This window comes from Branchiostoma floridae, chromosome 5 (assembly GCF_000003815.2).
Source record: "Branchiostoma floridae strain S238N-H82 chromosome 5, Bfl_VNyyK, whole genome shotgun sequence".
Classification (NCBI taxonomy): domain Eukaryota; kingdom Metazoa; phylum Chordata; class Leptocardii; order Amphioxiformes; family Branchiostomatidae; genus Branchiostoma; species Branchiostoma floridae.
The window spans coordinates 8,382,617-8,398,972 of record NC_049983.1 but is presented as its reverse complement, the minus strand read 5'-3'; the positions used below and the strand labels follow the sequence as shown (position 1 = coordinate 8,398,972).

Sequence of the window (16,356 nt, the reverse complement as noted above, 5' to 3'; positions counted from 1 at the left end):
ATTGTGATGTATTAGTGATGGTAAAGCCATCTTGTGTGGCATTCCCTATCTAAACAGAATTGTATGAATGAATTTTTACTATGGGAGCATTATGGTAAATGTGGGAAAAGAGATTTAAGACTAACTTTCCATGCAATTGAGCCAGCCTTGTGGACTTTTATGTGAAAATGATGGCTATTACTGGTATTTGCCCTGTTACTCTAAATGCAGCGCACACTCTGTCTTGATCTACAGTGGACAAGTAACTTTTGCTAAGTAAGCTATATTTTCAGGGTTTGTGTGTGTGTGTGTGTTGCATGTCAGTGTGTGTGTTAGTGTGTGTGTGTTGCATGTCAGTGTGTGTGTGTGTGTGTGTGTGTGTGAATACATAAATTCTAAGTGATCATTGAAATAATGAGGTGTTAACCGCGAAAATCAGGAGCTAGCTAAATAGCACGATTGATGAGGAAATATCAGACATCTAAAGCATTTCATGTGACTTGATAAACGTGATGTATGTTACCGAAAAAGAGGAAGTCATCAATTGAATTATCAATCATGAAATGCAGGTATGATTTATGGAATTAACATATTTAGTGGTGAATGAGAAGTAAAGTTCACATGTGGTGTTGAGAAGTTAAGTAAAGGTGATTTGTGCAAATCAGGGCTTCATAAGCCTTCATTTGCATGAATGATGGTACTGGTACAGTAACAACATTTTCTTTGCCAAGGTTAGACTCGTACTTTGGACAACTTGTGTCAATTGGGGAAGGAAGATCATTAATCTGATAGGATTTATGCAAATAAGTACTAGAACCTTAATTGCATAATAGTGAAAATCTTACATCATATTACCTGGCAACTATGAATTACCCCCATGAAGAAAGTTTGAGGTATAGTTTGTGGTGTGTGGAGTGTTTGTTTCCAGGTATTTGTAGTCTGCATAACTTTTGAAGGTGTAGATGGATTATAATGACATTTGGTTTGTGGACAGGAGTTGGAAAGACAAAATAAAGGTTAACTTTGGGTCCCCTAGTGTGTGACCTTGATACTGCAGCAGAACTGCCATTTTTTTGTATCTGTTGACCTAGACATGCATGCTATGGATTTGATTTTTTACACATCGCTGGTGATACAAAGAAGAAGCAAGCAGCTTGCTACAGAACTGCAGGGGCATATTTTGTAAAATATAACGAGAATAACAAAACAAAGGAATGATGAATTTGCATGATATTCGGTATGCAGGTATTTTAGACCACATGCACACAATGACATGCAAATTATGTAACGTTAAATCATGAAACAATTTGCACAATAAATGAAAATTTGTAAATATCCTACTTGTGACAGGTGTACACTATTATGTAGATATGCGAATCATTTGCATGATTTATGATGTGAAGTTACAATTCTTCCAAAAATAGAATATATGTATTTCAGGCTAAACACATCATTAAAGATAGCACATTCAGTAATTATAGCTTTATTTGCATAATTGATAACACAAGATCTACAAAGACTCATTAGTTATGATGAAGATATGAGGTCTCCGTTTGTTGAAGGATTAAGTTGTGAAACTCTAGTTCCAGTAGAATTTAAATTATTAGTTAAAGCCTTCTGCAGAATTATCTGTTTACATACATGTACCTTGTCACGTAAAGCAGGTTATGTTTCAGGGTCATTACTTAGGTTGTACCACATGTAAAGCGGGGGTGTCGCAACAATTCTACTGACTTGAACTGCATACATTCTGGAATTATGTGTAGAGATTTGTCTACATTGAGTATATACGTTGTTCTTATTCGTTTTTCTTGATGACCACTGGTACTTTAACTAATTTTTCTTATATCGAACAGCCCACTACAACTCATAATACCCCCCTCCGAATGAAATGAATCCGCCCCGTCAGCGCAGCTGACCTGGAACTAGTGACTCACTTCCGCATATCCTTGAACCCCCAAACGTACCCGAAGTAGTCAGTCACGAATCGTTCTAGTTAACGTTGATTACAGAGACAAGACAACAACTCAAACTATGACAGATGAAATCAAGTCCATGCAGCTTTGTGAGTATCTTGTAATACGTCAAACATGATCGCAGACAACGTTACATGCAAAGTGTAACATGAAGTAATTAATGATTGCTTACGAACTTGTACATTCAAACCTCGGGATAAACACAGACTTAGCAATACAGCAATTTTATTTGGATCAACTTGTGTTTTTTAATCTGATTATATTATTGGCCAAAGTTGCTAGTAAGGCCAGTCACTGGGAAACTTTACGATGTCTGGAATTTTCACCCTTTCAGACTCCCATGTAGGGCGAATTTACAACGAGCTGAAAGAGGTAAGAAACAACAGTTACTGCACATTGGATACTCTCCCGTCTTCGTATCTAGATCTTAACTGCACGGATAATCTGTTTAGAACTGGGCATGGAGAGAAATAGTCCCAAGGTCATTGGCCTGGTTTCAGGAAAGGTCACTGACCTGCAGAACAACAAAGTAATTATTGTTTAATAAAAAAGTTAACGTTGTCAATTTACGATCATTTTTAGTGCTGTTGTGTTGGGGGAAATGGCACACATTTAACTGCCTGTTTTCTGAAACATTGAAGCCAAATTATGTTTTGGTGACGTTTGTAAGCATGGGAGTGTGTCAATGTATGCAAGGATAAAGCTCCTTGGTGTATGTGACTGTGTTTGCTTATGTAACGTTATATGTCAGAAGCTGTGGACGTATCCTTGTTTTATTTGGGAGGTAAACATATATTGTTACATGCAGTAAGGAGTCGGAAAAACGTAGGCCCAGTTCTTCTAGCGGCTTCCGACTTTTAAACCTCGTGCCTTGGACATGCTATTATGGATGGTCGTAATTTTCAATGGTAGCTATTGGATGGTAGGTTTGTTTGTGCCTTTGTTTGGCTCCCTTGGTGGCATTTTGCCAGTGGAGGGACCGATTATGCACTGACTTTGGAAGGTAATGACTAGAAATGGAATTTAAAAAAAGGGATTGGTTGTCGGATCATGATTTTGGCATGTCATGATGATTTTGGCATGTTTGTTTCCTACTTTTACCCAGAACGGTTACCAGGTAACGTTACCTATAGCTGTTAATTGATCCATTTCTTGTCAGTTGGGTTACGGCGACACCGGCGATGTAAAAGTGGAGGACGTCAGTAGATTCGACAGCCTACACTACCACGGTGTGCAGGCGGTGGACGAGGCCATCCAGCGGTTCAACATAGGGTACGTACGCTGATCTCGTGTCGTTTGTTTATTGTTTATTTGCACTTATTATAAAAAAAGTCAACAACTCGTTGTGTATTTCTGCTCGAGAGACTCAAGTATAGTGACAAAACCGAGTAGAAATGCAGTTTTATGGTCGCATTTTATACAAAAATTCATCAACTATGATGCCCAAATTCAGTCTTCAGAAAAGAAGAGTGAATCTTGCTTTTCAACCTCGTTTTTCACAAACTTCGCTAAAATCTTGTCTACAAACTACAGGTGCAACTGTCTGTTGCAACTAGCTATTTCTCTCAATGCTACGTATTGTGTACAAATAGAAAGGAAATTTAAATGTACAATGTATAATGAACAAATAGTCACGTGAAGCTTGATTTTTACGCACTCACAAAAACAGCAAAGACACTCGCGTGTTGGATGTGGGGTCGGGGATCGGAGGACCGGCGCGGTACCTGGCCTGGAAGACGGGATGTCACGTGACTGCTCTTGAGCTTCAGCATGACCATCACGTGACCGGGGAGGTCCTGACGAAGAGATGTAACCTGAGTGAGAGGGTCCGTCACGTGTGCGGGGACATTATGGACATCGATTTGGGTAAGGCCCGGGGCCTGACTGGACAGCTTTCGGGAACGAAAAGTATGATATAAAAGACACCAAACTTCATAAGACGTAAAGAGAATCGTCGTGGACATTATTTGTATATATCTTAACGTATACATTTCTATTTTCCGTTTTAAGAAACAGCCCGGCCGGGTCTCGGTTTAAAAGGTCCCGCTAAGGCCTACTGTCCAAGCAGAGGTTCGCCTACGGCTGTTTTTAACGTGTTTTAGGCGTTTTTCGGGCCTTTTATATTGAGCCATTTTCTTTAAGCGGCTGATTAGGGAAAAATGGATATAATAAAAAGCCCGAAAAAATCCCCGAAAAACGTTTTTAAAATGCAGCCAACGCCAAACCTCTGCTTGGAGAGTGGGTAACGCCCCCTTTCCAATAGACAGCGATCGCCGAGCGATCAAAACCGAAAATAAGATTGTAGAATGTACCGGTAGTTTTGATCTTTAAAAAAAAACGGATTGATTATTTAACGGTACTCTTGCAAAATTTGCTTTGAATTCAGTTTTTAACCTTTGTATCAGCTGTAAACATCCCTAAAAGAAATGGCGAAACGATATATTTTGTATAGGACACGGCAGCTACGATTTGGTGACCAGTTGGCTGGTGTTCTGTCACATACCGGACAAGAAAAAGGTCAGCGAGCAATGTCTGCAGCACCTGAAACCGGGTGGCAAGATGTGAGTTCTTCCCTGTCCCTTTGGTCGCGGTAACATAGGTCGTGCGATCGTCCTACGATTTTGATGCGATAGGATTTTCAGGCCGTGACAGAACCAAACACCGACATGGATCCAGAACAGCATTTTTTGTACCAAGACAGATCGAAATTAGCGATCGTACGACGATCATACGACCTATGTGACCGCGCCATTAGATGTACTGGTGATAGAAGAACTTTATTGCACGACAATTGTACATGATACAATGTATGGCAACAACTATTACACAAAGTATAAAACAGAGGTATAGGATAAAGCTTAGCAACCTAGTTAACATAACAATAAGGGCTAACATAATTCTTTGGTATATGGAGACTGGAAATATGATGGTGACGGTACACATACTGTAAGACCCTGTCACACATTTGGAATAGCAGAACAGTTGCCAGGCTTCCTCGCGTTATCACGACTTCGCTCCTGACCACTCTCCAAGCAAGATCTTACTCTAACTCCTGTAAACTCCCATGATTGCATTAAACTCAAGAAATACCTTCCCTAACTTTGATTCATAGTTGGTTGTCGCAGACGACTAGTACGTACACCATCTATAGATGACGACTACTTGTACATGTATTCCCATAGGCTCTGTACATGTTTGGATCTGTGGGCCACTATATAGGGTATTTCTGTTCATATGTATATAGATGACGACTACTTGTACATGTATTCCCATAGGCTCTGTATATGTTTGGATCTGTGGGCCACTATATAGGGTATTTCTGTTCAAGTAGATACTAGAATAGACTTACAACATGTATGTTTGTTCTTTTTCTGTTTAGGCTTGTAGAAGATCTGTTTGCACTGGGAGACTTATCGGATGTGTCAGAAGACATTCGGGCCAACTACTTCGATTTCATCAATATCCAGGACTATAAACAACAGATATCGGACGCAGGTTTTGCCAACGTCCAGGTGTGTTTCTGCAGAGTTCGCGCATTTGTAATCAGAAAGTATCGAATGGATGGTTCCAGTGAAATTGACCGAATATCTGGACATTTTTTTGTTCTGCGAGACGCCAATCCCCTAGCAACGTACGATTCGGTTTGATAAATGAAATATGGTGTAAGCTAAGATCTTGAAGTATGATTTAAAGGACAAAAACGTCCAGTACGTAGAAAGCCGTTCCACCATTAACCAGCTGCTGCCGCGCCGCGTGTCTGCGAAGCTGGTGTGTTTTGCCGAAGGGCGGTTGTACCGGCTATATAGATACAGATACTGAATTCATTTAGCGTCTGTCTTAATTTTGTTGCTCGGCGGTTGCAACCTGTATGATGGAAATGGGGTGTAAAGAAAAACCGTACCAGTAACGATTTTAATGCTGATCTTAGGGGACTTCCAAAACTCAATGAAAGTCCAAAATTCCCTACTTTTTATATCTATTTGTTGACACAATAGGTGGAAGACCTAACAGCCGACTGGAAAGCCTACGTACAGGAGCGGCTGAAGGCCCACATCTCGTCAGAGGAGCGCCACGTGCGCGTCCATGGCCGGCCCACGTACCAGGCGCTGCACGACTTCTACAGCTCCATCGTCAGGCTCTTCACTAGCGACCGTGTGGGGGGAGGCCGGATCTCTGCTGCAAAACCGGCATAACTTAGCATATAATGCTTGTTCCCTTTATCCGCGCGGGGATAACCTTTATCCGATGTTTTGAAAAACATTAGATTATGAATATCATGTCAATGGATGGTGCAATATTTTGAAAATAATTGAAACATTTTGAAAATACTGCGCAGTTTAAAACCACCGACTTAATATCCCTAAAAATACCTTTTTGTTTAAACAACAGACAGAGGTTACCCTGCGTATAAAAGTGAACTAATGTTAAATGCTTCTTTAATGATTGAAAACTTGTACTAATTACTTTTACTTTGATGAGGTCGCTTAATACTGATAATTAATAGTGCTATTATCTCATTTGTCCCAGACTTGAATTTTAAATGCCTTAAAATAGTTTTCGCCTTGATAGATGCTAGATAGATAAACCAAGTACATAGAGATATGTAGATATTATTATCACCAGCTTATTTCCATTTTTGGTTTTATATCGTTCCATACTTGATCAAGTTCAGCATTCCTTACTATATTGTTGCAATTTTCATTAACATTTTGTGAATATGTGCCTTCTAATGACTTTGAAAATGCTGTACATTGTATGGATATGGCTAGGCTACAATGTGCCTTGAAGTTACTTGAGTGAGTGAAGTGCAAATATTTGCAACCTTCCAGCTACTAACATCAATGAAGCCATGTAAACGGTCACCATACATAGAGGTACCCCTAAGAACATGTGTACCCATGTCAATTGAGACAGATTATGTAAGTAACGTTATAGAACGTTATTCATAATCTCTTTGCTGCACAGTAGGTAAACTACACACAATAAAACACTTTTTAATTTGTGTGTAGTGTCTTATTCTATTCGTCCCACGTTCATCTATGCATGTCGGTTCGAGATAACTTTAAGTGGGCAACTTCAGCTAAAGGTTAGGTCCAAGACCCTGAATTCGAGCTCGGTAAGAGAATATAAATACTTCTAATGTTTTCCGTTGCTTAGTGTTTGTTTATTTGTTTATGAAAATTCACAACTCAAGTGGCAGGGGTGAGGGAACAGGTGGTGTCACCTTCAATGTCACTTATCTAAAACGAGTTTAAATTTTCAAATACGGAGAGCAAAACGGAAAAAGAATTCCCAAAAGAGCCCTGAACGTGCCAACATTTTGGGCATTTTTCATGCGTCATGGAAAATTCACAGTCCCACACGCATCCCACCCTCAGAGATAAAAGGTGCCGAAAAATCCCCTTGCTAAACTATCACCCATTGTACTGCCAAGTTCAGTGCCAACATCTCGCCTGTTTCTCCAAACTCCGCCTGCTTCCTATCCCCAAAGCCAAAGGTAAACTGCGCGCATTTTATGCCCCTGTCTTATTAGCATACGTGTAGCTATTAGCATGCAGTTGACACAAACTCCTCTGATTGGTTGTCATCCCAAATTGAGTTAATTGACCACCTGTCAGCTGCGCGCGGAGACAGGTGCGGCGTCGCATTCTTCTATTTGACCATGCATTGTTATGGTAATTTTGCTTCGTGCACACATCGGTGATTTTGGTAGACCATCGCATGGCACTCACTGTCTCAGCCCGGAAAGTTTGAAACCAAGTTGCGCCAAACAAAATATGGTTGAGCGGAGCAACTGGACAACTGGGTATTTCAAACCCTGCATGTACAAATATTCATTAGGTCACAGCAAAGTAAATAGTTGAACATGACAATGAAATACGGAAATGGGAAAATATATCGTGTAGTAGCCATGAACGTACGTAGTTTAGCTGTAGAAGTGATAGTTTGATGTCAAAAATAAAAATAAAGTGGCACCAATGTGGTAGCCATGACTGCAGTTGTCAACTTGGTAGGTAATGCCAGTCTACCACACAAGTGTCACTTTGTGCTCCTCTTGAATATAGAAGTATAAGACTTCTTGGCTGTGATACCATGTTTTGTCACGTCACTTCAAAGTGGCTCAAGTGGCGAAGTTCAAAAACAACGCCAAGGGGCCTTTTGATATACAACTGATAGAATTTATTGACATATTTTCCCATATTTCTTATGTGTTATGGTGTGTAACAACATTTCTTTGTTTTTGAAAGTCAGACGAAAATCAATGTGCGCGCTGATGTCATGAATAAAATGTAACGTTACACAATGTAATCGTAACTTAAATGACAATAGCTGCTCAGCGAAATGGCTTGCTGATACAAAAGCGCCGCCTTGCGGACAAAATTATCATAACCATAGTTCCAGGTCCGTTTTGATGCTCTTTGATTTCTTATCGGTGATTGGTCAATTTGATGATGTCCTAAGCATTCTCATTGGCCATAGATGCTACCATATTGACCAATAGCAGCATATTAATTTGAAACTTACGGTACATTTTACCCTGTCTATCAAATTTGCCTGCCTACCATTGGATAATTTTGTCCAATCATATCAAAGATAGATTGCACATTAGCCAATCAGCTTCAAGGTTTCTCTTGCCTATCACCGAAAGATCTGCATTTTGTTTTCTGTTCACTAGGGGGCGTTGTGAGACCGTAAGCAATCCAACTAAAACTCTGTTGTGAAAACGGCTTCTATGACATTTTTGTATGAGATATGTTGATGTTTTAGCCTTCACCAAAATTGTTGTTCGTGTGTCACAATGGAAGAATACCATGGCATATATTATACTGTAGCTCTGATTTGCTCCCCTGGTGGCTTTTGCTGAATCCTGAGCCTAGAGTTAGTTCCATGCCCTGTTTGTGCTTTGTCGTTTTAGATAGCCGTGCTGAATTAAGCTTGCTTTTCTTGCTAACAGTCGCCATCCTCACAGGTAAACAAACTTGTCCATGGCACTGAACACCATACACCCATAAGCGAGTATACCTGTCCTTGGTCCTGAAAACACACAGAAGTAAACATGCCTCTCTCTGCAGTGCATACACGTGCACATGGGGCCTTTAACCCTTACTTTATACAGTACAGCATGTCAATATGGTACATGCTTCTTTCTCTGCTTAGTTAAACACACATCACACCACTAAAAAAAGGACCACAACAAAACTCTTAAATGATTTTTTAATTCATTCACCAACTAGAGGCTTCTGTATACTTACTTTTCATACATATATGGTCAACTTTTTCTGTGTGGAAGACATCCATGTGTTACATTACTTTCTTTAAAAGCCATCATTGAAAAAAATATGAACCTTCAACGGCTTCAAGATCACACTTTATAATACATTTCCACTCAAGCTTGCATATGTATATGTTTACACAGCTATATTAAACATAAGAATAGGAAGCACTGATAAAATCAAAATGTTACACAGCTTTATGTATGTCTTACAAGTGACTTAAACTCATAACTATGCAGGGACTACCATTGTCTTTCTTCAATAGAATATCTCCAATTTTGCTGCTTTTGATCTTGGTGCAGTATGAACTTGTGATCTGTAGTTGAGTCATAATGTCAATATCTAAACATATTTATGGAAGACAGTAGTGACATTATCACTTATTCTTTCATCATCATCAGCTTTAACACTGTCAGAAGAGTATGATGCAAAACAGACAATGATATGCATTGGATGTTTATTTTATTAACAGAGGATAGACTATTAGAAGACTGAAAACTACACATAAGTCGTGTAGCCTAGAACATGACTGTTCTTAGGTAGATGTTCCTTTGCGGAGTCACAGATTTTCTTTCCTGTTCGTAGTGCGACGTTTGCTTCTGCGCACTTCCTGTTCGCCTCCGAATGAACCGTCACTGTCACTCTGTAACTCTGCCATTTTCCTCTTACCCCTTCTCATCTGCCTTACAGGAGGGCTGGTTGGAAACATCATAAAAAGGTCATATAGTGTAAGAAGAGAACTGAGTATTTAGCGAGCATGAAAAACATCAAATTCGGCTAAAGATGAAACATATACTTTCAAATGAATGAATGAATTATTTATTTTGTAAAACATTGCAGCCTATACTGAGGCTGAATCGTGTGATACATTACAATGGATAGAGCTCACTTCAAAACATCAAACAAATAATAACATATCCAAATGACTCTAAAATGCATGGAAACATTTGAGGCTTAAAGGGAATAAAATTGTAGACTCTTTTCACTGGCATACTTCACTTTTGAAATTATCTTTACACAGCCAGCTATCATAAGATGTGTTCAAGACCAAATTATCTGCACTTGTATATCACATTATATGTTATTCTTTGATCATGAGGTGGCTTTTTATTTGCGAATCATAGAAAGAATGGAAAACATCTAAAGAAGATTGCTAACCTTTCTGGTACACACTTGATTTCTGGGTCATCACCAAGGAAGTCATGATCAAAGTCAATCATAGAGCTGAAACAAACAAAGTAGAAAGTTATCAAAACAAATAGACACAAGTAAATTACACGTACCTAATACATCCTTGGAAATGAAACAGTTGGAATTCATTGGCTTGATTTGAATGAGTTTACTTTGGGCCTGAGCTGCTGGACTGGGCATCTGTTGGATTCTGTCGCTGGTATGGCTTCATGGTCAAAATGTCCACAGAACCCTGAAAAAAACAATAAACATGTATATGGACTCTCAATCATTCACTTAACATCATAGTCTTTGTATAAGACTACAAAATACAAAGGTGTTGTCTATACTCTATATAAACAGTGGAATTTCTGTAACGTTGCATTTAGCTCTCAAAAAAGGAAGAGAACACTCTGACAGTCTACTTTTTGCTTGACCTGCTACCACCTACTAGTAGAAACAATTTGGACATCATAAATCTTATGTATTATTTGAATGCATTAAAATGATAAGGATGACAACATTTCTCACCTCAGATGCTCCAAACTCCAGAGAGGGTGTTAGGGTGTCATTGTCGTCATCATCTGACTCGGTGTCTCTCATCAGTGCTTCTGCATCATTCTTCTGTTCATGATCAGTCAGCTGGTCTTCCTGTAGTTCATCTAAATGGGTTTCTACAAGTATACAAAATGAAGGTGGGATTTAACCTGAGTTAGGGCAGTAAAAGTAAATGAATTACTTACTTCATCATCCAAGAAATCTGTCCCATAACTGAATGAATCTAAGAGCATAATGATCCAGTTGCAATAGCTGCCTCTCTAACTTTGAGATAACAGCTTGCCTGTACCATGACAAAGTCAATGGTAAATTTTTCTACTTCTTCCACTTTCAAAGAGAATGATATAAAGTATACATGTTACATGTATTGATATTGATATGGTGTCATAATACCGCCACATGAGAAAAAATACATGAATTTAAAGAGATTTAAAGATATGTACCAATGCAGCATCAGTAATCCTGAGGTATTTACACTTCAGATATAAAAGGCCTCTATAACAACATTTTTGATGTGGCGGTATTATGGCACCGGTTGTTGGGTTGTGATAGTTGACGTATGGCAGAATATTTGTCAAGAAAACCCAGCAAAAAAGAAACACTTGGTGTATACACCAAGATAGGTTGTGTACCTTGTTGAATGTTGTCAAAAAGACTGAAGCTCTTCTCACTGTCACAGTCATCAGCCATGTCATCCCTGGTGCCATCTTTGGTGTCATCCCTGGTGTCATCAGTGCACAGGGTGTCCTCCTCCTTATCTATGTCATCAAATTCTGCCAGCAGGTTAAACTGTGGGGCATCTGGTGTTGGTACATGGTGGCTCTGATCCTCAACTGTGTCTGATTCAAACAAGGAAATGACAGAGATAAAATAGTTATACTCGGTCCCACAGTCAATGCACAAAGACTAACAATATACATTTTACTGGTGATCAAAGGAAAACACTTAATGTTACCTAGAAAGGCATAAGTCATATGGTACTTACCAGTGCAATGATGTTACAAGTTTGTTCTAGCCTGTCATTGTCAAGACATCTCACATACTAAAAATGTTACCAACCCTAACTGTTAAAGCCAACAGGAAATTTCTATCCACATTTTCAATGCAACGACACTTCCAAATCCTAAAAAAAAAATTTCAATCCTAACATTTGAATTGATACCAAGTAGATACAACAGTGGAAGGGAACTTTCCAGCATTTCACTTAAAATTTTCTTACCTTCTGTGTGGTCTTTTTCATCCTCTATTCTACTCATGTCTTCTTGATCCTCCTTTGTAGACATTTCCTCTGCTTTCTGGCTGTCTCTAACAATCTGTTCTGTTTTATTTGACACTTCTGATGGCTTTTCTGTGGTTGCTTCATTAGTAGCTACATTCAAGTCCAACTCCATGGATGGCAATTTCTCTTCTAGTACTACATCATTTTGTTGCACTTTTTCCTCCAACTTTGCTTCCCTCTTTTGTTTCATCCTTTTCCTGGCATTTTCTATCAGTGAGTCAAACTGTGCTTTGTGGTCTGTTGCTGTAAAGGAAAGAAACTACACATTTCACATTTGGTTTATGTTAACATTGTGTAACCATTATGTATGACACTACAAATGTACCATGTACGAGCGATCACTGTTTTTTTGTCTACTTCTGATTAGATGGTATATTTAACGACTGGAAAGCAAAATGATGTTAGCAGATTAGATTACAAATTAATATTTAAATTAGCAGATCAAATTACTTGTTAACATGTAAATTAATCATTTGCCTACCACCTGAATTTTGCCTACCACTGTGTCATCATGACAATCATTGCAATCACTAATATACTTCTAATACACAAATAATACATGACAAAAATGTAGTAAGTGAAATACAAACCATATTTAGTGTTGACCTTGTCTCTCTCTTCTTCATTTGAAGTCTTGTTGAGAGGGAAGTTCTGAAAAAATCAAATGAGACGATTTACATTTTGCACAAGTCTTTCCTCTAATCCATACTTAATAAAAGTTAGCACAAAAAGAATTGGAAGGCTGAAGTTGAAAAATGTTATACTTACAGGTTTTGTACCGGTGGACTTGTTCAACACTCTCTCATGCTTTTCCACTTCTTTCACTATCTGAGCAACTGAAAGAACAAATGTGTATACGCACACATTTATCAATAATACAGTATATGAATTGTAACAGTGTTTTCTAATGGTGAGTTTATTCCATGTAATGGCGTGGCCACATAACGGGGCCACCTTAAGATGCCCCCTTTTTTACGCGCTCGAACTCACGCGCTCCATCACTAGTTGCCAAACAGTAGTCAAGTTTTGACCAATGAATTTTTAACACATTCATCTAGAGACCATACTTGAATAAGGAAGGCATCCATACTGTTCATGAACCCTTCACCCTCCGCGTTACAACTGGCAAACACCGAGGACGTTATCGTGGATATAAAAAGCTGTTTGTTTGGACTTGGTTTATTTACCTTTCTAATCATCATAGTCAGTGGCAACAAATATGGCGTACTTATGCATAATAAGATCAGCAAAAAATCCGGGCATCTTAGGGCAGGGGGCATCTTAGGGCGGCCCCCATTATGTTGTAGGTCATTGTCATTCAAGCAGGCTGTGACAGAACCAACCAAACAGGGATTTTAGACAGTCTTTTCCATGACAGAGCAGCTGAAGTTTGTACGAAACATACACAACTATCCCAAGTCGGTGTGAAATTGTGCAATGTATGTGACCAGGCCTAGGCCGTAAGCAGGAAAATATGCTTCATTGTCAAACATACATGTACACTAGGTAAAACATCACCAGTCATGTACATCTGACCTACCTGATTTAGGGTCTGCCGAGTCACACTGTGAGTTGTACCTCAACACAAACTCATGGTGTCGGGCGATCAGGGCCTGGAACAGCAGTACAAAAATACAAAATCTATTACTAAATTAGACAAAAGGGTCCTTTAAATTATACCTCACCCCTAAAATGAAGTGCTAAAAAGGAACACTACACTTGGGGAGCACTATGTCTAGGGACTTTTGGTTAACCATGACAGTTTAAGTGGAAGGAGAAAAATAGCACTAAACATATGCAGGTAAGCAATGTGTTACTATGACATTCATAACACCGACAACCCACCTGCCTGTCCCCCTGTGTAGATAAACCCTTCTCCTTCAGTCTCTTCCTCAGGTCCTTATCAGACATCAGGTTATACACCAGCTTAGCCATCGGCTTTCTCTTAGGGGCAGAACTGCAGAAATATTATGCACATGTACATGGTATTTGTCATATTCTGACTAAGAACTCTTACTCTGAAATATAATCTGGTCAACTGATCCAGAAAAGTACATTATGTAACATGCATGTGGATGTTCTTTCAAACGGAATAGTTGGTATTTGATACAATTGTACTAAAAAATTGCCTGTAGCTACAGACAAACCAGAAGTGAATAACCTTTGAAGTTTGGACAACAGACAAACCACGAGTTGATAGATAATACATAACTTGAAGGACTTTGAGTAGAAGCACAAAAAACAGTAAGCTGTAAAGATCAAATTTTGTATGCAAAATTAGGCATCACCTTCTTAAGGACTCTTTCTTCTCCTCCCTTGTTAAGCAGACGTCCAGGTGTGTGTTGATGTGTCTCTCAGGGATGCTCACTCCACACACGGGACAGTCAGCTGGGTGGGAAGTACAGAAAAATGCTCTTGATCCAACAAATAGATCAGGTATACTACTAGTAATTTTATGCCCAGTAGTAACAACACTACTGGGGTATGGACACTACCAAGGGTACAGACACTACTGGGGGTACGGACACTACTGGGGGTACGGACACTACTGGGGGTACGGACACTACTGGGGGTACGGACAATAATGGGGGTACGGACACTACTGGGCGTAGGGACAATAATGGGGGTACGGACACTACTGGGGATATGGACACTACTGGGGGTACGGACAATAATGGGGGTATGGACAATACCGGGGTTACGGACACTACTGGGGGTACGGACACTACTGGGGGTACGGACACTACTGGGCGTAGGGACAATAATGGGGGTACGGACAATAATGGGGCTATGGACACTACTGGGGGCATTGGCACTACTGGTGGTACAGAGTACTACAGACAATAATGGGGTATGGACAATAATGGGGGTACGGAAACACCCTACCTGTTGCAACTTGTGAGCTATTTCTCTCAACTCCCGAAGTTGATTCAGACGAGGTGGATGCCTGTGGACTTGGCACCTTGACAGCTTTTACAGGAGGAGGAGTTACCACTGTTCCAACAATCTCTACATCATCATCACTACTGGACTCCTTGTAAGAAATTCTTTTGTTTCTGGGTCTCTTAACGTTATCTTGGAAGTCATCGCCGTTGTCATCTTCTACAGGAAATGTTCTGGAGCCAGCTGTAGAGCAGAACCTGTCTAGGGTGTTGGTGGGAGGACTTTTCTTCACACTAGTTGTTGTAGCTTTGGAACTCTGAAATTATATAATAATTATACTATTCATTATACCATAAGAAAAATATGAAGAATCTTTCCAAAGATAGATACAGTTTCATTGACAACAACAAATAAACATATATAATGGAAAATAATGTACTTGTTACCCAATGCCAAGGTTATTTTTTTCGGTTTTGTGTGTGTGTGTGTTTTGTGCACAACACAGCTCATGATAGTTGGTATATTCACGTTGGTAATTAATTGTTTGCAAGAAGAAATGAGTAGAGTATGGGCCCTTTGCTGACTTTCCATGGTACTGCAGTAGAGATTCTGGTTTTTGATATCTTGTGTTCTAGACATGCTGTGGTTGAGATGTTTTAGTGGTAGATGCGCTCTTTTTTTTTAAGAATACCATTATATACATTTTTTCAAACATGGTTGAGCTCTATCTACAATCTAATCATGGAGATATCCAATGAACAAGTATGGGAGTGTAGTAGATACTGTAAATGCAGAAATGTTCACGGTGGATTAATATTCGCGGTGCGGTGACCACTTCACCACGAACTTAAAACCACTGCGAACATTTTTTCTATTATGGTATTAGACTGCAGTCTATGGCGATACCGCGAACTCAAATCCACCGCGAAAAGTCCTTTTTCCCGCTACCGCGAAATTAAATCCCTGCGAACTTAAATGCATTTACAGTACTAGGTTCTACATTTTTGCGTACATGGCCTTTAATGCTGATACGACACAAACCTTTGCTGCCTTTACTGAACTGACATGCTGGAAAATAGATGCGTCTGGTTTGGAACCAACTGGAACTGACGGGAGCTGTCTATCTGTTGTATCTGTTGTGTGGTTGTTTACTCCTGACCTCACACACTGGAGTAGACGTGGTCTGGAATGCAAAAATAGGGAATAAGGCACCCCACTACATATCTAAATAAACAAA

The 16,356-nt window shown here is 39.5% G+C and overlaps 2 protein-coding genes across 2 annotated transcripts; one reads left to right on the top strand and one right to left on the bottom strand.

The window, feature by feature from the left end:
- The first annotated feature begins 2,204 nt into the window (after window positions 1-2,204).
- LOC118415918 (phosphoethanolamine N-methyltransferase 1-like) lies at window positions 2,205-6,205 on the top strand. The gene is made up of 6 exons (XM_035820857.1): window positions 2,205-2,327; window positions 3,115-3,227; window positions 3,625-3,821; window positions 4,408-4,516; window positions 5,335-5,467; window positions 5,951-6,205. Exons 1-6 carry the CDS (start codon window positions 2,265-2,267, stop codon window positions 6,146-6,148), a joined length of 813 nt encoding a protein of 270 aa, XP_035676750.1. The 5' UTR covers window positions 2,205-2,264; the 3' UTR covers window positions 6,149-6,205.
- A 2,951-nt stretch (window positions 6,206-9,156) lies between these two features.
- Window positions 9,157-16,304, bottom strand: LOC118415212 (E3 ubiquitin-protein ligase RAD18-like). Its single transcript, XM_035819610.1, has 13 exons — window positions 16,161-16,304; window positions 15,123-15,435; window positions 14,525-14,624; window positions 14,082-14,193; window positions 13,777-13,849; window positions 13,005-13,072; window positions 12,827-12,887; window positions 12,177-12,479; window positions 11,590-11,796; window positions 10,931-11,073; window positions 10,573-10,652; window positions 10,388-10,453; window positions 9,157-9,924 (listed from the first exon to the last, which is right to left on the bottom strand). Exons 4-13 carry the CDS (start codon window positions 14,169-14,171, stop codon window positions 9,789-9,791), a joined length of 1,227 nt encoding a protein of 408 aa, XP_035675503.1. The 5' UTR covers window positions 14,172-14,193; window positions 14,525-14,624; window positions 15,123-15,435; window positions 16,161-16,304; the 3' UTR covers window positions 9,157-9,788.
- Between the last annotated feature and the right edge of the window lie 52 nt (window positions 16,305-16,356).

Coding starts and splice junctions, on each gene's coding strand:
- LOC118415212 (XM_035819610.1), bottom strand. CDS start 14,171: ATGGCTAAGCTGGTGTATAACCTGATGTCTGATAAGGACCTGAGGAAG. Junction 13,073..13,776: donor CTCGGCAGACCCTAAATCAG/GTAGGTCAGATG, acceptor TTGTTCTTTCAG/TTGCTCAGATAGTGAAAGAA. Junction 10,454..10,572: donor TCCAGCAGCTCAGGCCCAAA/GTAAACTCATTC, acceptor TGTTTGTTTCAG/CTCTATGATTGACTTTGATC.
- LOC118415918 (XM_035820857.1), top strand. CDS start 2,265: ATGTCTGGAATTTTCACCCTTTCAGACTCCCATGTAGGGCGAATTTAC. Junction 4,517..5,334: donor CTGAAACCGGGTGGCAAGAT/GTGAGTTCTTCC, acceptor TTTTCTGTTTAG/GCTTGTAGAAGATCTGTTTG. Junction 5,468..5,950: donor CAGGTTTTGCCAACGTCCAG/GTGTGTTTCTGC, acceptor TTGACACAATAG/GTGGAAGACCTAACAGCCGA.